At 35.8% G+C, this 25800-nt stretch overlaps 1 protein-coding gene across 6 annotated transcripts in view; it reads right to left on the bottom strand.

Annotated features, from left to right (window-relative positions):
• Positions 1-25800, bottom strand: part of DDX4 (DEAD-box helicase 4) — a 68499-nt gene that overhangs the window by 41648 nt on the left and 1051 nt on the right. For 2 of the 6 annotated variants that reach the window (XM_043977498.1, XM_043977504.1), the window contains exons 2-6: positions 25678-25735; positions 19294-19371; positions 15941-16021; positions 13649-13699; positions 11171-11227 (exon numbers count right to left, since the gene is read on the bottom strand). In XM_043977498.1, the coding sequence (XP_043833433.1) occupies positions 11171-11227; positions 13649-13699; positions 15941-16021; positions 19294-19371; positions 25678-25735 (325 nt within the window). Of the gene's footprint in view, positions 1-11170; positions 11228-13648; positions 13700-15940; positions 16022-19289; positions 19372-25673; positions 25736-25800 lie in introns of all 6 variants that reach the window. The other 4 variants (XM_043977499.1, XM_043977503.1, XM_043977501.1 and 1 more) reach the window with 4 other exon arrangements.

Consider the following 25800-nt stretch of genomic DNA (forward strand, 5'->3'; position numbering starts at 1 on the left):
GCTAGGAAGTGTCGAAAGCTAAATTTGAACTCAAGTCATCTTGACGCCAGGTTCAACACTCTATCCACTGCATTACCTTTTTTGCCATATATTAAAGTTATTAACAATATTGTCCAGAATTTTCATCTGAGCTTTCTTGCCATTTTAAGCTATCTTCATTTACAATAATTGTAGCAACTGTATATAATTGCTATTGGCTTTGCTATGTTTACTCTATCATTTAATTGATTTCTTCACATATTTCTTTAAAAGCGTCATATATTTCTTATGGTGTAGTAATATTCCATTATATTCATCTACTAGAATTAGTTCAGCTATTCCCAAATTGTGGGGCACAATTCATTACCAGTTTTTCCTATTATAAGTAGTATCTAATTAAAATTGTCTTCCTTAAAAGAGTGAAACTATTCACAGTTCTGCCAATAGTGAATTAATATGCCTATTTTCCAGAATCCCCATAAACATTTTATTTTTTTAATTTCTGCCACATTTACCAAGAGGATACACCTCAGAAAAATACTTCAATTTGCATTTTTCTGGTGATTAGCTATTTAAAATCTTTTTAGACAGCTAATAGTGTGTTTCTACTTTTAAGAACCATTTGTTTATATCCTATGACCATCTTAAATACTGAGAAATGACTCAATTTTGTAGATGTTAATTTCCTAAAGATTCTGCGAGAGCTGCTTTTAAGCAAAGGTGCTCCCCAGTCTGTATTTCTTCATCTTACTCTAGCTGAATTTATTTTAATATAATTTAAAAATCATTTATAATTGACTTGTACTTTTAAACATCCTCTATGTCAAGCCTACTTACAAATTTAGCCTTTATCCACAATTTTGATATATAATTTGCATGTTCCTCTTTAATGTTAAACGTTTTATATTTAGTTCATTTAACCATTTGGAATTTTCTGTGGTAAATAATACTGGTCTAAACCTACTTTCCAACAATGTTGAATTAAGTTCTTTCTCAACATTTTATGTTCTTGAGTAAACCAAAGAGCAAACTGTTATAGGCAATTTCTTCTAATCTTGCTTAGACCCATAATATCAATCAACTTTTTTCTTTCTCAAAGCTACCAGATAGCTTTGATAATTTGGAATTTAATACCAAAACATTTTTGTTCATACTTTTTTCGTTATTTCCTGAGACTATCCTTCCCTTTATTCTTCCCTATGACATTTTGCTTAATTCTACAAAGAATTCTTTCAGTAAAGATATAGCATTAAAGCTATAAATTTGGGTAATATTGTAATTTTTATTATACTGGTACAGTCAAAATTTTACACTATGACAATCATTACTATATTTTTTATTTATCTGAAAAATACTTGGTAATGGTGCTTAGACAAGTCTTATATTTATCTTCTAACAATTCCCAGACATTAAAAATAGTTTATTTTCTATATTCTTCTATATCTTCTTCCTGGTTTTTATTAGAAACACAGACATGCTGATAATTTTGTTTTTATATTTTACCATGCTAATTAGCTGAAACAACTCATTTATCAATTTTCACATAACTTTCTATACTTAGGGAAACCTTATCAGTGAAATAGTGATAATCTTGTGTCCTTTTTGCTAAAGCTTAAACCCTAATTTCTTTTTCTTACTGAATTGTGGGTTGAAATTTCTAGAAACATGCAAAATAATGGTGATAGTGGGCATTGTTGTTTTACAACAATGATCTTTTCACTTTCTAATTCATCCTTCATACAGCTAGCATATAACTTCCTTAAAACTAATCTAATCTTGTTTTTCTCCTACTAAAATATTCAGTGGTTTCCTATTGTCTCTCAGATAAAATTTTTTAAAAACTGAAGACTGTTACAAGTAAAACAATTAACAATAGTGCTGGGCTTAAAGTCAGTAAGACCTGACCTTCAAACCCTGCCTCAGACACTATGTGCCCCCAGTTGTGAGTTAACCTCATCCTCGGTTTTCTCATCTGTAAAAAGAGGAGAAAAAACTCAATGGCCTCAAAAGTCTTTCAGCTCAAGATGGTGGAGGAAAGGCAGTGAGCTCCCGAACTCATGACACGATCACTCCAAAAAACATCCAAATAAGGTCATATGAAAATGCCCGGAGCAGCAAAACTCACAGAAGAATGTGCTGAAATCATCTTCTAACCAAGAACAGCTTGGAAGGTCAGAAGGAGGGAGCTGCTGTGCTGATACAGGAGTTGAGCCCAACCCCACAGTCACAGATCCAGTCCCAGGAAGTCCTCACCAGAGAAGGAGAACCCCAGAACCTCTGAATCAGCTTAAGCACCAGTGTCATCTGGAACTAAGCTCACAGTCTGGTGAGTGGGCTGAGCCCATAGCAGGGGGGAGACTACAGGGGTCTATGCTGGTGCTAAGGCTGAACTTGGATTTTACACCCCTACTGAGAACCAGGTGGTAGGCTCGAGTAGAAGTGGCCCAGGTGGGGAAGGGGCACAGGCTCGTCAGAGCTAACAACCACAACACACAAAGCTGATTGATTGGCAAGTTGGTCTGGGGTCATCTAGGACCAGGAAACAGGCTGGGCGAAGGAAGAACCTGATTCTCCTTAAATCATACCACCTGGGACTTCTTAAACTTGGGATACTGCAGCCTGGAAACAGTGCCCCACTTTAAGGAGCTAAAAGTCTAGCAAAAGAAAGGCAAGATGAGCTGACAAAGAAAGGTGAGGACCATAGAAAGTTTCTTCAGTAACAAGGAAGACCAAGGGGCACCCTCAGAGGAAGATGTCAACATCAGGGCCCCTATATCTAAAGCTTCCAAGAAAAATACAAATTGGTCTCAGGCCATGGAGGTGCTCAAAAAGGACTTTGAAGATAAAGTTAGAGAGGTAGAGGAAAAAATGGAAAGAGAAATGAGGGAGATGCAGGAAAGACATGAGAAAAAAGTCAACAGATTGAAAAGTCAAATGGAAAAGGAGGTACAAAAGCTCTCTGATGAAAATAGTTGTGTAAGAGTTAGGATTGAACAAATGGAAGCCAGTGACTCTATGAGAAACCAAGACACAATAAAGCAAATCCAAATGAATAAAAAAATAGAGGGCAATGTGAAATATCTTCTGGGAAAAACTGCTGACCTGGAAAATAGGTCCAGGAGAGATAATCTGAAAATTATTGGTCTACCTGAAAACCATGATCAAGGAAAGAGCTTAGACACCATCTTCCAAGATATTCTAAGGGAAAATTGCCCTGAAATTCTAGAAGAAGAAGCTAAAATAGAAATTGAAAGAATCCACTGATCACCTCCAGAAAGAGATCCCAAAAAGAAAACTCCTAGGAATGTTATAGCCAAATTCCAGAGCTCTCAGGTCAAGGAGAAAATACTGCAAGTTGCCAAAAAGAAAGAATTCAAGTACTATGGAGCCCCAGTCAGGATAGCACAAGATCTAGCAGCTTCTACATTAAAGGACCGGAGGGCATGGAATATGATATTCCAGAGGGCAAAGGAAATGGGATGACAACCAAGAATCACCTACCCAGCAAAACTCAGCATTATCTTTCAGCGGAAAAAATGGGACTTTAATGAAAAAGAAGACTTTCAGATATTTGTGATGAAAAGACCTGAACTGAATGGCAAATTTGACTTTCAAATACAAGACCCTAGAGAACCATAAAAAAAAAAAATTGGACCTGGGGGACATACCTGGGGTTCTACAGTGGGCGACTGTCTTGTGTCTGAGGCCAGGTTTTGGCTGGGATCCCCCTGGGTCCAGGGGTGATGCTTTGTCCACTGTGTCACTTAGCTAGATGATAACATCTTTAGAGTTAAATTGAGGGGTGAAGGGAATTCAATGGGGGAGGGGGAAGGGTAGAAGCAAAATCCTACATGAAAGTAACAGGAAAAGGCTTATGGAGTTGGGGAAGAGATGGGAGGAGCAGAGCAGTAAATGAATTTTACACTCATCAGAAAAGGCTCAAAGATCTTAAACTCATCAGAGCTGCCTCAAGGAGGGACTAATAGACACACACAACTGGGTGGAGTAATCTATTTAATCTGGGCAGTAAATGAGCCTAACACCATTAAAATTATCTCAAAGACCTCAATCTCATTAGAATTGGCTCAAGGACGGACTAATGTACACACTCAATTGGGCAGAGTAATCTCTATAACCCTGCAGGAAAATAAGAGTGGAAGGGGATAAAGAGAGAGGGGCAAAAGAAGGAAGGGCAGAGTGGGGGAGGGGACAGACAGAAGCAAATCCCTTTTGAAGAGGGATAGGATGAAAGAAGATGGACAATAGAATAAATATCATGGGGAAGGGAATAGGATGGAAGGGTAACAGTTAACAATAGTAATCATGAAAAAGAGAAAAGGGGGAAAATTGTACAAAAAATATTTATAGCAACTCTTGGTGGAGGCTAAGAATTGAGAATCAAGGGAATGTCCATCAATTGAGGAATGATGGAAAAAGCTGTGTTATATGATTATAGTGGAATGGACTTGTGCTACAGGAAATGACAAACAGGATGATCCCCGAAAAACCTTGAAAGACTAATGAACATCAATGCATGGTGAAGTGAGCAGAGCTGAGAGGACATTGTGCGTAGTGACAGCAGTATTGTTCAATGAGTAATTGTGAATGACTTAGCTACTCTCAGCAGAACAATGATCCAGGACAATCCCAAGGAACTAATGAGGAAGCTTACTATGCACTGCTATAGAAAGAACCGATAAAAAGAACACTTGTGGATTGTACATATATAACCTGGTTGCGATCTTGTGGAGGGGGGAGGAAAGGGAGGGAGGGAGGGAGAAAAATTTGGAACTCTAAATCTTATGAAAATGAATGTTGAAAACTACCCTTACATGTAAATGGAAAATAAAATAAATGTTTGTTAGGAAAAAAAAAAGTCTTTCAGCTCTAAGCCTATGATCTCTCCAATATGACTTTGCATCTACTTTTGCATTGTTATTTCACATTACTTCTTTTTAATGTACTTCCCATTTCATTCAAATTATTCATGAGTATACTGGTTCAAGATAGATAGCATGCCATCTGTGCTTCCATGACTTTGCAAAAGGCTGCCTCCATATCTGGAATATGTACACAAATTTCTTTATCTCTACATCTTAAGATGCCCAGTGTAATGATTGGAATGGTGCCACCTACTGGAGACTTGCTGTGGGAAAGCTCCGCCATGAGGAAAATGCCTCAGAGGCATTGTGGCTTTTCCTTGGCATCATTTCATTTGCTCATGGGTGCTGTCTATCAAGGCTACCAGCCAATCAACTTGAGGAGCCTCCTATTTTCTGGGAGGAGACAGGAAGGAGGAAAGGGAGCCTGCGCGGAGAACTCTTGGGTTTTTGGGTTCCTGACTTAGTGGTGGTGGCGGCGGCAGAGGACTTCACAGGAAATTTGAGGAAAGATAGGAATGCCAGGCTGTTGGAATTCTTTTTCTCAACCTTTTTCTTTCTATTTTCCAATAAACCCTTAAAAACCTAAACTCGTTTCATCAGTGATTTTAGTCAGTTTCCCCCAAAACTGGGGGAACAGATTAGAATCCACATTTAGAATCTTAAATTACACACCAGCTTTCTCAAAAAAAAAACTCAGGCCATCACTTCATATAAGAGGCTTTCTTGAATTTCTGTAATTAGTATCCTCTATTTACTTATCTACATATATGTTCAGCCCTTTGGTAAAAGAAAGATTTAAGAGGAAAGATTTTCATTTTTTTTTTTTAAGTCTAGTGTTGAGAACATAAGCACTTAGTAAACATTTGTCCACTGAATTAAATTACTGCCAAAACTGTGTTTCTCCAATACAATGACTGTTATTAATTTTAAATGCTTTTGATCATATTCAAGCATTCTTTTTATTCCAGTACCTCAGAGTGTTTAATATGTCAGACTACTTAATTTCAAAGACCTTTTCCACATTCTATTAATGAAAGGTAGTTATTTTAGTCACTAATGGTTATGTTAATTATTTTACTAATACTGAACTATCCTTACATTTCTGGCATCAATAAAACTTTGTCATCATGAATAATTTATTTCTATAAATTCTTTAAATTTATCTTTACATCAAGGCTTTTGATCTATAAATGGTATTGTTCAAAAGCTGGGATTCTCTACTTTATCCCTCCCTGTATTGGCAATCCAGACCACATTTGTCTCACAAAACAATTTGGTACAATGTTAACGTTTTCCATTTTCAAGAAGTCTCATGTCACGTAATTATTTGTTCTTTAAATTTTTCACAAAATTCACTTACAAATGCACCTAGATATTAAGGATTTTTTCTTTGGGAATTGATTTATGGTTTGGTTCAATTTTTCTGAGATGAGGTTGTTTATATATTTCCAGTTCTGTTAATTTTTAGAATTTTTTTTAGATTTGTTTAGGTTTTTACTTGTGTTACCATATTTGGCATATTAATTTCTAGTAACCAATTCTTGAGCATTTATTATTTCTGTATTCATTTTTAATTTTAGTTTTACTTTTTAAAAAAATCAAATTAGATGTTTAATCCATTTTGTTACTGTTCAAAATACCAACTTCTTTATTATAGTCTGTTTATTTTCAATTCTGTTTCTCACATCTTTCCACATCTTTTCAAATTTCCAATTGTAAACATTGTTGGTTTTTAAGAAGTTTGGTTTTTTACTCTTTAAAATTCATGCCCAATTCTTATCGTTTTTTGTTAGGAATTCAGGGACTTAAATTTTCCTACAAGTTACACCTTCATCAGTATTGCATAATTCTTGGTATGTTCTCTTAATTTTTTTTTGTTTTGTTTCTATGATCTGGTCTCTAATATCAGATGTTTTTTTAAGTCTCCATTAAGATCTATACTTTTTCTACTTTTAACATTTCATTTATTATTAAAATTTTATTTTGGTTTATAAAGGAGATTTTTTAACATTCCTGTCTTTCTGCATTTGAATTTTTTGCCCTAGCCAAATAATCAATTCTTGCTAATCACCCATGGGAGCCTGAAAAATACATACTAAGACCTCCAGAAGTCTCCCATCCACTGACCAAATAGTTTTCCAATATTTTGGGCAAATCTATAATTTCCTTTTTGTTAATCTTTCTTTCTGATTCATTAAGGTTTAAAAGCAAGGGGGCAGAGCCAAGATGGCAAAGAGAAGCCAGGAATTTCCCTGAGCTCTCCCAAGTTTCCCTCAAAAACAACATTAAATCAAGCCTGTAAATGGATTTTAGAGCTATAAAATCTACAAAAAGACAGAGAGACACAATCTTCCAACTTGAGATAATTTAGAAGATTTCAGGAAAGGTCTTTCACTTGGACAAAAGGAGAGCACAGGGGGGCACAGGACAGCACGGAAGAGGGGGTCTGGGCAAGTCAGCAGGAGGCTCTTGACCACAGCACAGATCAGCAGCTGAGGTCCTTTGGTGTAGGCTGGTGGTGCAGCAGGCCAGTTGTGAGACCTGACAGCCCTGGCTAAGAGAACAAACTGCTAGCTAGAGAACTACCCACAGGACAGGTACAACTAGACCAAGCCATACTAGCACTAGGAGAAAGCCTGGGGCAGTGAGGAATCCACAAGCCACAGAAGGCCTCAGAGCAGAAAGTCAGTGACCAGGCCCCCTATCTCTCAGCACAAGAAGCTTGCAACAGTGGCCCCAGTGCCCCAGGAGCAGACCTCAACTTTTAAAGTAAAAAAGTAGCCTACAATATGAGTAAGAAACAGAAAAGGCCCCTAACCATTGAGAGCTTCTATGGCAACTGGGAAGACAAGAACACAAACTCAAATGAGGACAATACTGTCAAAATGCCTACATGTGAAGCCTTAAGGGAGAAGATGAACCTGCCCTCCCTCAAATTGAAACACCAGGGACCCTCTAAAGCTTGACACAGTGTAGCTTACAAGTAGGGCCCCACTATAAGAGGGAGCTAAAAGTCAAGTTGAAAATGGCAAGATGAGCAAGCAAAGAAAGTTGAGATCAATAGAAAATTTCTTCAGCGACAAGAAAGATCGAGGTGCACCCTCAGAAGAGGATAACAACCTCAGGGCCCCTACATACAAAGCTTCCAAGAAAAATATGAATTGGTCTCAGGCCATAGAAGCACTAAAAAGGGACTTTGAAGAGGAAGTAGGAGAAATAGAAAGAAGATTTAGAGAGGTAGAGGAAAGAATGGAAAGAGAAATGAGAGCAATGCAGAGCTAAGAGAAAAAAGTCAACAGCTTGAAAAGACAAATGGAAAAGGAGATAAAAAAGCTGTCTGATGAAAATTATTACCTAAGAACTAAGATTGAACAAATGGAAGCTAGTGACTTTGTGAGAAATCAGGACACAGTAAAGGGAGAAGATGAATTGGTCTCAAGAACAAAAAGCCTTCTTGGAAAAGCTCAAAAAGGCTTTTAAAAATAAAATGAGAGAGGTAGGAAAAAACAACGGGAAAAGAAATGAGAGAAATAAGTTACACAAGAAAATTATGAAAAAAAAGTCAACAGCTTGGAAAAGAAAACACAAAAATTGACTGAAGAAAACAATTCCTTAAAAAATCCAATTGACCAAATTGGGGGGGGGGGGAATTGGCCAAACGGAAAAGGAGGTGCAATAGCTTACTGAAGAAAATAATGCAGATGGAAACTAATGATTCTGTGAGACACAAAGGATAAGTCAAACAGAATCAAAAGACTGAAAAAAAATAGAAGAAAATGTGAAATACCTCATTGGAAAGACAACTGACCTGTAAAATAGATCAAATAGAGATAGTCTAGACATCATATTCCAGAAAATTATCAAAGAGAACTGCCCTGACATTGTAGAATCAGAGGATAAAACAATCACTGAAAGCATCCACTGATTGCCTTCTGAAAGAGAACGCAAGCGGAAAACTCCAAGGAATATTGTAGCCAAATTCTAGAATTATCAGGTAAAGAAGAAAATACTGCAAGCAGCCAGAAATAATTTAAATATCATGGAGCCAGAGTCAGGATTACACAGGACCTAGCAACTTCAACATTAAAGGATTGCAAGGCTTGGAATGTAATATTCCAGAAGGCTTGAATTGCAACCAAGAAGGACATTCAATGAAATAGGGAACTTTCAAGGTTTCCTGATGAAAAGATCATAACTAAACAGAAAATTTGATCTTCGAATACATGACACCAGAAGAGGGGCGGCTAGGTTTCGCAGTGGATAGCACCGGCCCTGGAGTCAGGAGTACCTGAGTTCAAATCCGGCCTCAGGCACTTAACACTTAATAGCTGTGTGACCCTGGGCAAGTCACTTAGCCCCAACTGCCTCACTAAAACAAAACAAAACAAAAAAAACCCAAGACACCAGAAGTATAAAAAGGTAAACAGGGAAAAAAAGTTATTCAATAAGATTAAACTGTTTACATCCCTACACAGGAAGATAATTATAAATCTTGAGAACTATATCTCTATTTGGTCAGATAGGAGTAGACAGTGAAGGTATAGGTATAAATTGACTTTGATATGATGATATAAAGTAAACTGAGGAGTACAAAAAAGGAGGAAAGGGGAGGTGGAATGCGGTTAATCATCTGAAGAGGCACAAAAAGCCTATTACAATAGAGGGAAAGAAGGGAGGGGGTGAGCATTGTTTCAATCTTACTCTGATTCATTATGGTTTGCCAAAAGAACATGAAAGCACCCTGGAATTAGTTTTATAGTATGGGCCGCCTTTTTACACATCAGGTAGTTTTTTCCTTTAATAAAATGGCTGATGGGTTTGCCATTTGTTGCATGTAACTTTATGAATAATTTTCTTTATCTATAATACCTCTAGTTATATTGTAATTTTACCACTAGTCTTTTACTGTGATCTATTAATGATTTATTGGGGGGGGGGGGAAATCGCTGTTGATTTTTTTGGATTTAGCTAAAGCGTAATAACTCTTGTGCTATTCTATACATTAGCTATTCTAGCAAATCACTTGAAATATGTATCAATCCCTATGCTTTAAGTGAATGTACTCTGCATCAAATCAATAAGCTGTCAACAAATGGGTTTTGATTCCTAATCCATTTTACAATGTTTCCTTTTTATTGGGGAATTCAGCCTATTAATACTAAAGCTTATAATTGGATGACTTGGTTTTCCTCCATTACACCTTGTTATGTTACCCCTTTTGTATCAGCTATTTTGTTTTATTTCCTGCATTAACATATGCACATATATCTGCCCTCATCAAGCACAGAAACAACTTTCACTTTTTAATAATCCAATATTATCTATTCACCTCCCTTCCCTGACCAAATTTTACTTTTACTGATATAATTTTGGAGTTTTAACTCTTTCCTACTTAGTCAGAAATGCTATCTTTCCCTCATGTCCCACACTTCTTTGTTCGGTTAACCTTTCCTTTTATTATCCCATTTCTAGAATTCACCTTTTCTCTATCCTTTCTGTCCTCCAGATAATCTACTTCCATCTATTCCATTTTCAAGAGATTTCCCCAAATTCTTAGCATTTGCTTTTGCAATAACCCTTCTACAAGGTTCAAATCCAAGTTTAAGGTACTAAATGTATAAGCTTGAAAAAGTAACCTTAAAACACTATATAAATATTACTTCAACTATCAATATAATTCTCTATTCCTAAAGACATAGTAAGGGGCAGGTAGGTGGTACAGTGCATAGAGCACTGACCCTGGATTCAGGAGGACCTGAGTTCAAATCTGGCCTCTGACATCTAACACTTACTAGCTGTGTGACCCTGGGCAAGTCACTTAACCCCAATTGCCCTGCCCCCCAAAAAAGACATAGTAATTCTACATATAGCCTTTCCTCGTTATCAATACTAAAAAATCTGATTGGTTGAACATGATGAAAGACTGCTGATCGATCAGCAACAGAAAATAACTTATCACCCATTCTCAGAGGCAAAGTCAAAATGAGCTTACCTGATGAAGACTCGGTTGATCTGAAACCTATGGTTGGTAAAAAATACTACAAATACCTAAGAAGTAAAGTTCCTGTAAATTCAGAAGCAGGATACCTACTAAATATGGCCAAAGGTATATTGTTCACCGCTAAAACTATTCCCAGTTTGTTCTTCTAAAAGCAAAGTTCTGCTACAATTTCTCCCACGGGTAAACATCTACTTAAGGGTTTTGGGGGGTTTTGTGTATGAAAAGTAAAGCTTTTCTCACCTAGAATGAATTCAGTGGTACACCACCAGAATTCATAAAAATATAACTAAATATAAGATATACTTACCACCTCTCCTGGCAAATCCTCTGCTCCTTGTCTGATTATCTTCATAATCATTAGATTCTTAAATGACAAATGAATATATCATAGTTAAACAATATACCTGAAAGAAATCATAACTTAAGAATGGAATTGTTATTCCATTGTTTGTGACCTAGTTCCACTGCAGTCTTAATGTGTTCAATATGGTCATGTCCAGACTTCTCTAATATGAATTTTTTCTAAATTTTTAAGAAACAGTGGCATGGTATCTCAAAATCTATACCAATTTTGCCAATAATTCTTTAGAAGAGGGGAGATGAATAGGAAATAGAAATAGAAGGCATAGATGACCCTTAGGGTGTTTTGTTCAACCTAAAGTTTTTCACCTCCTCCCTATGTAATTACATCAATTGTGAGCAATCAGTTTAAAGTTCAAATATTTTCTTCCCATAACATCCCCTTGGCAATTTAAAATAAAATACAATCTATTTAATTTTGTTTCATTAGCACAAGGAATTCTTAGCTGTTAGGGCTAACAACAAAGATATAAAGTCTTGCTGCTCACTCCTGCTAGGATTTTTCTTGAGTAATTAATACCCCTGCTCCACCCCCCCCCCAATAAAAAGGAGCCAGAAGATGTAATCCAATGGAGTTGACAATTCACTAGCAGAGCAAACATTGGATGAAATTAAGGAACAGTAGTTAGATTGGAACAAGAGAAAAGGAACTCTAACAGAGATTGAGGAAGGAAAGTAGGTAAAATAACACTTGCAACAGTCCATGATCAGTATAGTTTAACCCCAAAAATTAGGTACACAAGAAAAATCTTCTAGCTTAAGACCCAAGCCTCTCCATAATAACATGCCACTGAGAATCAAGACAATCTAGCCACACATTTAATTTCTGATTTATTAGAAGCTTGGGAGGGAAACAAAAGGAAATGAGTATCTTAGAGAAAGGGAGATATTAGCCTCAGGGTCGTTCTGTATTAATCATTTAAGAACATTTGGATCATGGGAAATCATGTTTATCTATAAAAGTTACTAATCAGCACTTATACATGTGTGTATACACACATACCTATTTACACAGACATACATATATATCCTTTAGGCCAAAGTAGTGGGAAAATTCAAACTTCTCAAAAAAGTGGCTATGGGGGCATAAGAAGTAAATGAGTGGAAATGTGGCATCATAAATATGTAGCTTAAGGAATGGAGATTAGCAGGAAAAGTGTCTAAAGCTTAAAAGAAAAAGATCATTAAAATTCTCTGCCAAGGCCCAAATACCAATTCTCTATTGTTGTCGTTTGTTTTCAGTCATATTCTTGCCTCCATTTGGGGTTTTCTTGGCAAAGACACTGGAGTGCTTTGCCATTTCCTTCTCCAGTCCATTTTACAGATGAGGAAACTGAGGCAAACAGGGTTTAAATAACCCGCCCAAAGTCACAGCTAGTAAGTATCTGAGACTGAATTTGAACTCAGGAAGATGAGTCTTGTTCACGCAAGGCCTGGAACTCTTATCTACTTCACCACCTAGCTGCCCCAATTCTCTATTACAAATACACTATTTTTACATACATTGCCATGGGCATAGAAACTTGTCTTTGGAATTTTCAGTATTAAAGCAGTCTTACAAAGAGTGATGATTTTCCATGATCTATGTGCTATTCAATGATTAACAAGAGGCCAATCTGAAACCAACAGATTTCTAAACATCAAAGTCAGATTTTGATTTCTGAATCCCTAGTCTCATTTTGGTAATAAAACATAGTGAAAGGGTATATCCACAGCTTCCTTTTATAATCACAAATTTAGAAGGAATGCAAATGACTAATGCAGAAATATGTTTAATGTTATATATCAGATTACCTGCTGTCTAGGGAAGGGGGGCAGGGAGGGGAGGGAGGGAGAAAAAATTTGAAATTGGAAATCTTATCTAAACAAAGGTTGAAAACTTAAATAAATAAATAAATTTTTAAAAGCAAATTAAAATAATTATTCGTCTACTATATATAAAAATATATATAGAAGGAATGCAAGGAATAAGCTAGGCCAATCCCCTCATTTTACAGATAAGGAAGTCCAGAAAAATGATTAAGAGGCATTTAAAATAGCACTTTTAGTTTGCAAAGTCCATTTACATGCATTATTTCATTTCAATTTCACAACTATACTTTGATAGAGGTGACTGAGTAACAGAGATAGAATGTGAAATAAGATCTTCCTCACATCAAATCTGGCACACTATTCACTAAACCACACTGCCCTGCCTATATGGACTGATCTTCTATGATTTAACACATAACCATAAATCTTTTCCAGAATAGTATTCCTGAGTTTCCACTGAGAGGAAATGAAAGTAATTTCAATCTCAATTTCTTAAATTATCTCAGCAAAATTGGAATAAACAGATAAATGTAGCCAAATCTTAATTTCTTTTCAACATATAATCTAAATTTCACACAACAGGAACCATTCACAATAATAAGATTTAACTTACCTCTCCAAAAGCTAGAGCTATCACCTTCTTCAAATTTGTTACTTGAAAAACCTTGGGGAAAATACAAAAACACACAAATAACAACAGTTATTTAGTTTGTTGTACTGTTAAGTAGTCAAAAGACAGTATTTATGGGGATAATAAGTACTATCTTATCTCTTTGCAACTATATGAGCTTTGTATGGGTAAAATGATTCAAGTGGCAATGATATAAATTTTATATTTTATGTAAATTTGCACATGAAAACTTCTAAATGCTTCTCAAAGTTTCATTTTTAGGCAAATAAACAAGCTCTTTCTCCTTAAACAAAGAACCTTTTTTTTGTAGGAAGAATGGAGATAATTGTAACAAAATATAAAATTAGTACAATTTGAACTTATTAAACATGTATTATCAAGCACCACATACACACACATACATACACACACTCTCTATTAGGACACAATATGGTCAGTTCTGCTTTAACACATTGAAAATGTGATTTTGTTCCAATGAAATTAGATATACTGGAGAATGATTTCAGCTTAACATGAATTTTGTTTCTTCTTATTCTCAATTTTGTATTCAAGAAACATCAAGCAGACTCAGAAAACTGTACTATTTCATAGTAACTCCAAGTACAACTCTTCTAGTACCCATATTTCCACAAGCAAACTTCAATCTTTTTCAATATAAAGTGCCATATTTATTGTTGCTTGTCCCTCATTCTCTTTTTTGTTGTTTTGTTTTTTGGTTTTTTGTCCTTCATTCTCAAAGAGGACTATAAAAGCCTCACTCTCTCCTCCAGAGTAATTTGGGTTGAGTGGCAAGATATACCTCCCGAGGACTGGAGATGGACCCAGATGCAGTGGGAGACCTTGGCCTTTTTAAGATAGGGTCTTACTTATCCCAAGCCTCAGTTTGCCTGAGGCAATGCCTATTCAGTGATTAAGGCTAGGTGAGAAATAGGCAAAGAATAGCCTCCTTTAGCTAGTCAAAACAAATAAATGAGTGAATGGAGGGAAAAGAGAAAGACAGAGAGAGAAAGAAAAAGAGAAGGCAGGAAATGGAGGAAGGGAAGGAAGGGGGAGAGAGGGAGGGAAGGAAGAGGAAGGAAAGGAGGAAAGAAGGGAGGATGGGAGGGTGGGTGGATGGATGGATGGATGGATGGATGGATGGATGGATTCCAGGAGCAAAAGAACCTGAGGATTTCTAGCCAAAACACAAGCAACTGCTATCTACTCTCACTCTGAGCCATTTAGAGGCCAATGAGGCTTAGGCTGGGACCTATAGTTGGCCAATCTATGAGACTTAGAGTGATGTGGGGGTAAAGTGTGGTCCTTAAAAAAATCTAGGCCTTAAACTCCAAGATATCTTGTGAGGTTTAGGCAATCAAAACTTTTCATTTGGGCAGAGCACCTACAGGTAGAGGTATGGACAAAGGAAAGGAGAGGGAAGTGCATTGCCCAACTGAAGCCTGCCAGCTGGGTCCCCAGTGGAGTAACTCTTACTCAGAGAATGTTGGTTATATGTCCTTCATTCTCGAAGAGGACCAAGATATCAGGAGGTGATGTCACAACTTGCATGTGAATTGGATTTAAGTGAGGGAGGACTGTGCAAAGTCACTAGCCACACTCTCTCCTCCAGGGTCATCTGGGTCCAGTGAGTGGCAAGATGTATACATCAGGACAACCAGAGATGGCCCCCATATATGTGTCTATATATATGTATGTTTGTGATATATGTCTGTATATGTACATATATATGTATACATATGTATACAAATTTTTTAATCTTCTAGAACAGTAGGAATTGTGGACTAAAGAGTCTGATCTACTCCCTCATCCCACATTCTACTATGGTATTGGCCCAGGTGAGATTTTCAGGCCATTGAGGCTCTGCCCTCACACACAGCAACTTGATTTTGCCAATCCATGTTTGGGGCCCTGAAGGAACCCCAGAAGGTGAACAGCAGCCCAAGACTGTTGACACTACCACTGTTTATTATAGTATTTATGTATTTCTTAAAAATTTTAAACATATAAAACTGCTATTTTTAATTGGGTTCCTACCTTTTTTATGTCACTGATGAAGTTTTTGAGTGTTGTGCTCAAAAAACCCATTTTTCCCATATGTTCTGTGGGTTTTACTGGACTTTGTATAACACAATAATTTTAAGAACATATATTTTATTATAGAACTTACTGTTTGCAAAATGAGAAACTATTATACCCCAACCTTCTACCTCTATAATCTATGCATTAATAAAATATTGGGGTAACTATCATGTCTAGCATAACAGAGGTTATTACCTCTGTTTCCAAAACCCTTTCCAGGTCCAAATCCACCCATTGTGGATAGATTTTCTCTCTTAGAAGACTGATCACTGGCATCTGCAAAAGTTCAAACAGAATTAAATCTGTAACACATTTTTTAAAAATCTCTTATAAATAATGAGCCAAAAGGCAGGTATTCTACAAACTCTGCAAAGTAAAACAAAAGGCTCAGGAACCTAAATTTAAAATATTATACCTATTGCTACTATATAAAAAAATTCCACAGATAAGCTCCATAAATGCCAATGTTACTATACAAAGAATCACAAAATTAGGGAGTTGGAAGAGATCTCAGAGAAGTGATCTAGTCCAACTTCTTCCCCAACATATCAAATCTTCTACAAATACATCCCCTATCAAGTTAAAGATAACCAATGACAAAGGACTCATTACACTTTAAAGGAGCCCATCCCACTTCTTCTATACAACTATAACTGTTGAAGAGTTTTCTTCAAACTGAGCCAAAATCTGCCTCCATATCAATTCACTTATTTGTCCCTGTTCTGCATTCCAAGACCAAAGCAAATTAAGTCTAATTCCTCTTCCATGAGAAACTCTTCAAATATTTGAAGGTTATTTATTCAGGCTAAACACATTCATTTCTTTCAACCAACTTTTATATTAGATAGCTTTGAGTACTCTCATCACCTTGGTCACTTCTCTTTGAACATGCTTCCACATCAAAAATATCAAAAAGGGGGCGGCTAGGTGGCGCAGTGGATAAAGCACTGGCCCTGGAGTCAGGAGTACCTGAGTTCAAATCTGGCCTCAGACACTTAACACTTACTAGCTGTGTGACCCTGGGCAAGTCACTTAACCCCAATTGCCTCACTAAAAAAATATATCAAAAAGAACTAAGGAAAAACAGACCAGATCACTTAACACTAAAAGCAGAAAACAAGCTTAAGATGCATAGTACTTTTATTTTCTAAGTACCAACCATCTATAAGCAGTAGTTAAAAGGACAAAAGAAATCAACTAAGTAAGGCCTCCTGAAAAATGAAGCATATCATTAAACTGTTAAGAGTTTAAAATGGAATATATGGATGTGTGGGTATGTGTGTGTCTCCTAGTTCAAACATCTTATTTTAGAGATGAAAAGAACTGAGGACTAGGGAGGTGGAACTGCCTGATATCATGGAGCAAGTGACCAAATTAGGACTTAAACCTAGGTCCTAGCACCTTTTACATAAATTTCTTTATAAAGTGAAGCAGGGGCAGCTAGGTGGCACAGTGGATAAAGCACTGGCCCTGGATTCAGGAAGACCTGAGTTCAAATCCAGCCTCAGACACTTAACACTAGCTGTGTGACCCTGGGCCAGTCACTTAACCCCAACTGCCTCACAAAATAAATAAATAAATAAAGTCAAGCAAAAGATACAAGAATCAGACAAGTATTTGTCTTTCTGAAAGATACTAATTAAGCAAAAGACGTTGCAGAGGCTATCAAGTATGGGTAGGCCCCTCAATATTCTGATTCTGTTATTTCTAACTTTGTAATCCTATAATTCTAAAATATAGGAGTAAATGGCATTGACCAGAAGTTTAATTACATTATTCACCCTAGGACACCCGAAAAAAGCTTTCTTTTAAAAGGCATATCTATTTGAATCTTCATTGATCAATATTCCCTTATTTACATTAGGAAGCTATGATTAATTCAGCTCATTCTGAGCTGGGCAAATTTTCAGTTGTACATTTTCTTTTTCTATATAAATATTTTGCAACTTTACAAAATTCATGCTAGCAATTCCCTCAGCTGTATTACCAAAATATTATTTATTACGCCTACTCCTTGGGGGAGAACAGGAAGGGTGGAATATAACTTTAGTAAGTTTACGGATGTAGGAATCAATGTTTTTGCTTGCTGTGCTTTATTTTAAAATTTTACACCTGTGATAATTTTGATGGAAAAACTAAAGAGTGAATTTTTTTTTTTAAAGAGTGAATTGGGGCGGCTAGGTGGTGCAGTGGATAAAGCACCGGCCCTGGATTCAGGAGTTCCTGAGTTCAAATCCGGCCTCAGACACTTGACACTTACTAGCTGTGTGACCCTGGGCAAGTCACTTAACCCCATTGCCCCGTAAAAAAAAAAAAAAAGAGTGAATTATTATTTCCTCTATTAGTCTGGGGACTAGTTTTTTTTTAAATACCCCCCAAAAAACCATAACTTCATACTTGTTTGACTGTGCCTCTACAAAACTCTCCAATTCTTTGAAATGTCATAGAAAAAGGTACACAATCTTAGGTTTCCAAAAATGTAAGAATTCTCTAAAAAGCCTTTATATAAGTAGAAAGCATTTCAAACCACACACCAATTATAACACATATCAACTGTTCCACAATAAATGACAAAAAATGTTAGGGATATTAAGTGTTCCCATTGCCTTTCATGTCATCATAACAGCATTTACTTTTTTATTCTCTCTCTCTTTTTTTTTTTTGGTGAGGCAATTGGGGTTAAGTGACTTGCCCAGGGTCACACAGCTAGTAAGTGTGTAAAGTGTCTGAGGCCGGATTTGAACTCATGTCCTCCTGAATCCAGGGCCAGTACTCTATCCACTGCGCCACCTAGCTGCCCCTTTATTCTCTTTTAAAATATTTTAAAATAAAATTATATTTGAAGTGTCTGATGTTTCTTTATATCAAAAATTTTTCCTTAATACTTACGATTATAAAATAGCATAATATTTTGTTCAGTCCACTTTCTGTCAAAGCAATCACTGTTACAAAAAGACTAAATAAAAATTCTTAACTTAGGAAAAATACTTTCTGGGTACTAAACAGAAATCACTTCAACATAGTCTAGGGTAAATACAATATTCTTTCTTTAAATAACACAAACCTAATATTCTCAGTTGGGGCATTTAAGATAAATTCCTAAGTTCAAGAAAAATGAAAAACTAATGGTTTGAAAATACCAATCATGATAACACGCACAGCAAAAAGAAATAAATCCTTAGGCAAATATATCTTATAAAGTGGAAAAAATAACATCACTTCATATTTACGTAGCAATTTGTAGCTTATGAAATATTTTCACTTTCATTAACTCATTTTATCCTCACAACAACCCTGTGAGATAGGAAGGTAGGCATCTAGACCTTTTCTAGTACGTCTTCCACTAAACATTTAGTAACTTTATTAACAGTTTCCTTTGACTAAAAAACAGTAATTATGCAAAAAAACCTATAATATAGAGTGAATTTATCATCAACAAAAAATAAAGTCCCCCACACCAAAGAAAAGAACAAAAACAACAAAGCAACCTACTATCACTGCCTCTACTACCTACCTGTTCAACAGCCATGCAAATATCTGACACATACCTCGGTTTCCCAAACTCCGTCCAGAAGCAAATCCACTTCTCATGAACTGATCTCTTCGGGTAGGTACATCATTGATTTCTAAAGCAATTCACATTTGAAGTAAATTTAGGAAAAAAAATCAAAATATTCCATTACATATATATGTAATATATATGTATACTTATTTCAATAATTTTTTTAAATGTTTTAAAGTACCAATTAATATTTAGAAGGTACTACCTAATAGTAAAAAGTTATTGAGTACCCAAAATTAAATTGGCTATGTAACATATTTATAACCACAGAAATGCCCTCAGACAAGATTTCAAAAATTACATAAGAAAATTATGGGGGGGCTTTAAATCAAATTTCCTTTCTATTGTCATATATATTATTTAGCACAGTAAAGGGGATGAGCTTACATTTTATCAGAAAGAATATTCCAGGAAATGCCAGTACAAAAGCACAAGATCAAGAGATGGGAGTGTCATGTTTAAAATGACAGCAAGAAGGCAGTTTGAGCAGATACAGAATGCATAAAAGGAAGTAGTGAATAAAGCTCAAAAGGCAGGTTGAGGCCAGGTTATGAAGGATTTTAAATGACAGGGGCATTTATATTTGATCCCTTCTTTCCTAAACTTAGTCTTCATACTACTGTAATATCAGGTCACACTATCCATCCCCGCTGACCTCACTTTCTACTACTTATAATTTACTCTATCATTAACCAGTTCAACCCCTCATTGTCTTCTTCACTTGAGTCCCTTATGCATTTGTCCTAAATACCACTCACACCTTAACAAACTCTAACACTCTGTATCTTCTCTCCTTCCACCATGCTGCTAAATATATCCAAAGGAAATCACACAATCATGCCACTGAGTTCACTACAAATTTATGTTATTTTCAACTCGGCCCACTACTATTAAGCAGTCCTTTTACTTTTATTTGATAGACTGACCCACTCCCTAAATTCATCAAGTGCAAAACAGTATTTATCTTCTTCCCCAAATCCATCCTTTCTGTATATCATCCTTCCAGTCAGTTCTACAGTCATCCCTGACTCTCCCCCTCTTGCCAAACAAGTCTTATGGATTAGATCTCCACACTAGCTTTCAAACTCCTTCTCTTCACTCAAATAACCACCATACTTGTTCAGGGTCTCATCAACTCAGACTGTTGATAACAAGAGCCTTTAAATAGAAGGTCCAGCTTACAGTCTTTTCTCTAATGTAGCTTTCTACATAGCTGCCCAAATAATTTTTCTAAAGCGTAAGTCTTATGTCATTTACAAGCTCAAAAATCTTCCATGGCTTGCCTCTAGGACAAACTAATTCCTCCACTTAGTTCTAAAATTGAAAGTCTTCACAATGAGTCTCTTTATCTATCTTTCCATACTTTTCTTACACTACTCCTTTCATACACTGCATTACAGCCAAACTGGACTGCTTGCTGTTCCCCAGAATTCAGAATTCTATCACAAGACTGTCCCACCTACCTGGAATGTCATTCCTTCACATCTCAGCTTCTTAGAAAGGCTACTTAAAGGCTCAACTCAGATGCTATGTCTTAAAGGAGGGCTTTCCCTATTCTCCCCAGTTATTTACCTATCTCTATAAATGCCTTATTTGCCCAAGTAGGAATTAAATTCCAAAATTACAAGAAACTTTTTCCTGGATTATCTTTAAATACTTTGCAGCTGGCAAAATGCCTTGAACACAGTAGACACTTACTAAATATTTGTCCAATCTATACAATCAGAGCTATGTAACTTCAATGTATTTCTACCGATAAGAAATAAAACTAGCTTAGATCACAAACTCCTAGAGGTCAAGGCCCAGGTTCATTCAATTCTCTACACAGCACAAGCAGCAAATAAGTACGTAATATGACTTTATAAATTTATATTTAAAACAAAATGAAAGTATAATTTTATTTTAGATCATGTGTTACAAACATTCATTAAAAAGTAGAAAGTAAATACTTATATATCTGTTCCTCATAATATTTCATCTCCCATATTCACGCCTTTGCAAAGACCATCCTCCAGGTCTCATTAGTCCAATAAATGATGATTTATGGCAAACTGATAAGAGATTTTAAATATAGCTTACCTGATCAAACAAAACTGGATAGCGCCAGGAAGAAATCTTTAAAGATATTTTTTACAATTTAGTTCCTTGAGCTCTTATATTGAATTTGATATAGTATCCAATTTAGTGTTAAACCCTCAAACTCAATTAGATTCAAAATTTACGGGGCAGCTAGATGGCGCAGTGGTTAAAGCACCGGCCCTGGACTCAGGAGTACCTGAGTTCAAATCCGGCCTCAGACACTTGACATTTACTAGCTGTGTGACCCAAGGCAAGTCACTTAACCCCCGTTGCCTAAAAAAAACCAAAAACCAAAAAAAAAAAACCAACCAAACAAAATTTACCATGGCCAAAAGAGCAATTTCTGGCTTTCTAAATATAAGCTAGAAATGTTTTCTTTTGCTTGAAAAGACTGGCTCCCTTATTTAATAATTACCCAGATTATAATTATCAGAATAATGCATATGAATACAGATTTTGCTAAAGCTAAAACTCCATTCAGTTTTAGAAGATAGATTTAACAGGCACCGTATCAACTAAAGCATATTATGTATGGTTGTATATTTTCAGAACAAAAAACCTACCTCAAAACAAAATGAAAGCAAAAAGTATGAAATATCAGCATCATAAGTGATCTGATTTTTAAAAGACTGAACATATGCAAATTGCTGAGGTAAATGTTCCTCAGTACTTAAGTCAAAAACTCCCTTATGGCACACAACCTTCAGTCCACTGGTAAAGGTACCAAAGCATTTCCCAATGTGCCCTCTTCCCTTATGTATTTTGTTAGTTTTCTTTTTTCTCCTCTCAACATTAAGACCTTTTTTTAACCTTTATCTTAGGTCTTTCAGAGTTCATATGGTTTAATGCCTTTTAGCTTAGGGATAAGAAACAAAAGTCTTACTGGTTTCTGGCCCTTATAAACAGGCACCACTCTAATAGTAGTTGGCAAAAATAGGTAAATTTCAAATATTACCTATGAATACAAGGAGGATTCAAATATAAGCACATGATGTAATGCAACAAGGACAGGCCTTTAAGTTAAAAGAACTCTAGGTTCAAATAATGCTGGATAAGTCACTTAACTCAAGTTATCAATTTCTTCATATATACATATATATATATCAGGAATATTATTTTTACTACCCGAGTTGTGAAAACATTTTATATAAATGAAAACTACACATGGGAACAAAAGACAGAAACATATGAAAGACTTCAGATTCTTACAACCATATCAACCCTTTTATATGCCATAGAAGATTAAAATCTAAAATGGAGGAAGGAGATCGGCTAAGCAATTTCTTCGCAACCCTGTGAAGGGGGGGAGAAGCAGTTTAAGAATTATCCCAATTATTTCTAATGAGGAAACAAAGTCTAATAACTTATTTGCTCATGAATAGATGAATTTCAGATTGTGGATAATGTACTCAATTTAAACAGAGCTTTGTTTTAAAATGTATTTTAGATGTCCAAAAGAAAAAAAAAGAATACAAATAAGCTTACTCAAGGATTTCATAATCTGTGCTCTTAAGGTATTTATTCAAATTAGTATTTATATTATCATATTATTAGTATTTATACCAGTTTCAAAAGAAGGGAAAAAAGTCTTATGATTGAAAAGAAACCAATACCAGTTTTTGACTGAGCACCAGGAAATACTCTGGCAAGGTTGTTTATGTTTAGCTCTGATTTTGTGACAAGTTAAGAGGGGAAAAAAGGATAATAATTACAAGTACAAATGTGGCTTTTCCCTTGAGATAGTAAAATGGGAGAGTATCAAACACAAACACCAAGGTGTGCCAAAAAAACATTACTAAACTATTCTGAAACCCATAAGCTTCAGAGGCACTTTAAAAGCACCAGAAGGCAGCAGAAAGCACTTCTGATTTCTTCAGAAAACACAGGCAAGTCCCAAACACTTGCCATTCCTTAGCTGTTTGATTTTGGGGTAATCATCTGATTATTATATAAATGTAAACTGATATTATTAACATCTTAATCTCATTTTCTTCCTCTGCAAAACAAAAATACTTATACTACCTACCTTACAGAAGTGTTGTGAAGGAACCATTTTAAAACTTTTTTTGCTCATGATACAATTTTCTTTGTCACATGACACTGAACATTTTACTACAAAAAAAGCCCTGGGTCTTCAGACCTATTACTTGGGTTTAGGGATTCCTCCACCTGTCTTTCCCCTTCCCCACACTCTTCTTGCTTTTCTTCAACCAGGACAAAGGAGGAAACAGCTTTGCACCTTTGAGGCTAGAAATGCCATTTTGGCCTTCCAAATAACTAAGGAGGAATGAACAGGAAACTGTAGCTGGAGGTTGGAAAAGCACTATAGACATCAGTTATTATTATAACTAAGGCAATGGACTAAAAATTGGTTCAGAATGAATTGGGGGTTTTTTTAATCAACATTGGACACAGGCCCAGAGTTGGATTCAACTAGGAAGTTATTGTTAATGGTCCAGATTTAATAAAGTAAGCAATAAAACATACCTAAGTATTCATACTTATATTAAATGTTATTCTATAATCATACTTGAAATATTAAAACATTGGTAATTAGTAAGTTAATAAATATTAAGTGCCTAGTATTTTAGTGAATACTCTTTTTTTGCTAAAACCTGAAAAAGCATGTTTTTAGAAAACTGATGCCTAGAGAGGCAGTGATCAGACTTCTAAGTTGACAACAGAGCTGGAGCTACTTTCATAATACAAAAAAAAAAATTAGCAAGAATCATTTATTCACACATTTATTAAGCATCTACTATGGGGATACAAAAAAATTTTAAATGTTAATAATCCTTTGCACTTGAGATTATGTTTTGCTAGAATTGGAAGAAAAAAAGAACACAGAAGCATAATATAAGTCCAGGACTCACGAGGAAAAGAAGATATAACAAGAAAATGCTTTTAAAATTTTCAGTATAATGAGAATATCATTAAGGGGAGGGGAAAATTAAAGAGATCATAAATGTAGAGGTAGAAGAGACATTAAAAGTGATGAAATTCAATTTCCTCACCTATGAGGAAAAAGGTCCAGGAAGGTTTTAAGTAGCAGAGCCAGCCTTTGAATATAAATCTTATTTCAAATCCACTCAATTTGTAATGTATTTCTTCTATAAGTAGTTACCCAGGCTCTACTTAAAGACTTCTAGTGATGGTAAATTCATTTCTTATGGTAGTTTATTCTATTTTTGAACAGTTATATCAACAAGTGTCTCCTTACAAAGAGCTGAAAATTCTCTGCAATTCCCACCCATTGTTCCTATTTGTCCTAAGCAATCTTTTCTCTTTTTTTCTCTCACCAAGCAATCTTTAATCCATTATTCTTGAGAACTCTTCACATATTTTAAAGAACACTATCTTCAACTCACTAATCTTCTCATACAAGGTAAGCATCCCCAAACACTTCAATGAATCTTTTTTCTTCTATTTTTTTTTGCGGGACAATTGGGGTTAAGTGACTTGCCCAGGGTCACACAGCTAGTAAGTGTTAAGTGTCTGAGGCCAGATTTGGACTCAGGTCCTCCTGAATCCAGGGCTGATGCTCTATCCACTGCGCCACCTAGCTGCCCCAATGAATCTTTACAAGACAGTTTCAAGTTCCTTAACCATTCTAGACATATTCTATTTTATCACTGGCCTTCCTAAAACATGGTGGCCAGAACTGAATGTATTCCACTGAAGGACTAGTTAAAAACTAGTTGAAAAGATACATCAAGTGAATTATGACCATAAAAAGAACAAGCTAGTTAATTCAATCACATTATTCTGTAAATATACCTTCTTTACATAAGGAAACAGCATTTTCTAGTTGGGGCTATTTTTGGTTAACAGTTGTGATTTCATCAGTGTAAAAAGCTCACAATGAGAAAACTTCCAATACCAAGACCAATTAGCAACTGTTCTGTCACTTAGTCTTAAAAGAATTACCTCAGGCCCTGAGTTAAGTGATGCGCCAAGGCTCTAACAACCAATGTGTTATCAAAGGGAGGATTTGGGTTAACTTGTCAACAACCCTGTCTCCTGATGAGAAACCCTTGAGATTAGTGTTTTAACTGCCCGACAGGTCCAACAATTACTCTGTGGCTTAGGTGGTTCTCTTCTTCAGAAGTCACTATCTTTTAGGACTTTCAACACCCCAAGTTCCGAATTCTGTACCCTACTTTCAATAGGAACCCTATGGCTTTGACTAAGAAGCCAAACATGATCCAAATCAAGATAAATTCAGACTGAGTCCAAAAAAAATTTCAGACTATTCTACCTAATACAGGTTTCCTAGATGGGATTCACATACCTGATGAATCTGAAGCCCTATTAAAAGCATCTCCATTTGCTCCTGAAGAAAAGGTATCCTACAAAAAGAAAATAGATTAAACTTAATTGTTCACTTTAAATTATAATCAGGACCTGCAACTAC

The sequence above is a fragment of the Dromiciops gliroides genome, chromosome 1, assembly GCF_019393635.1.
Source record: "Dromiciops gliroides isolate mDroGli1 chromosome 1, mDroGli1.pri, whole genome shotgun sequence".
NCBI classification, from domain to species: Eukaryota; Metazoa; Chordata; class Mammalia; order Microbiotheria; family Microbiotheriidae; genus Dromiciops; species Dromiciops gliroides.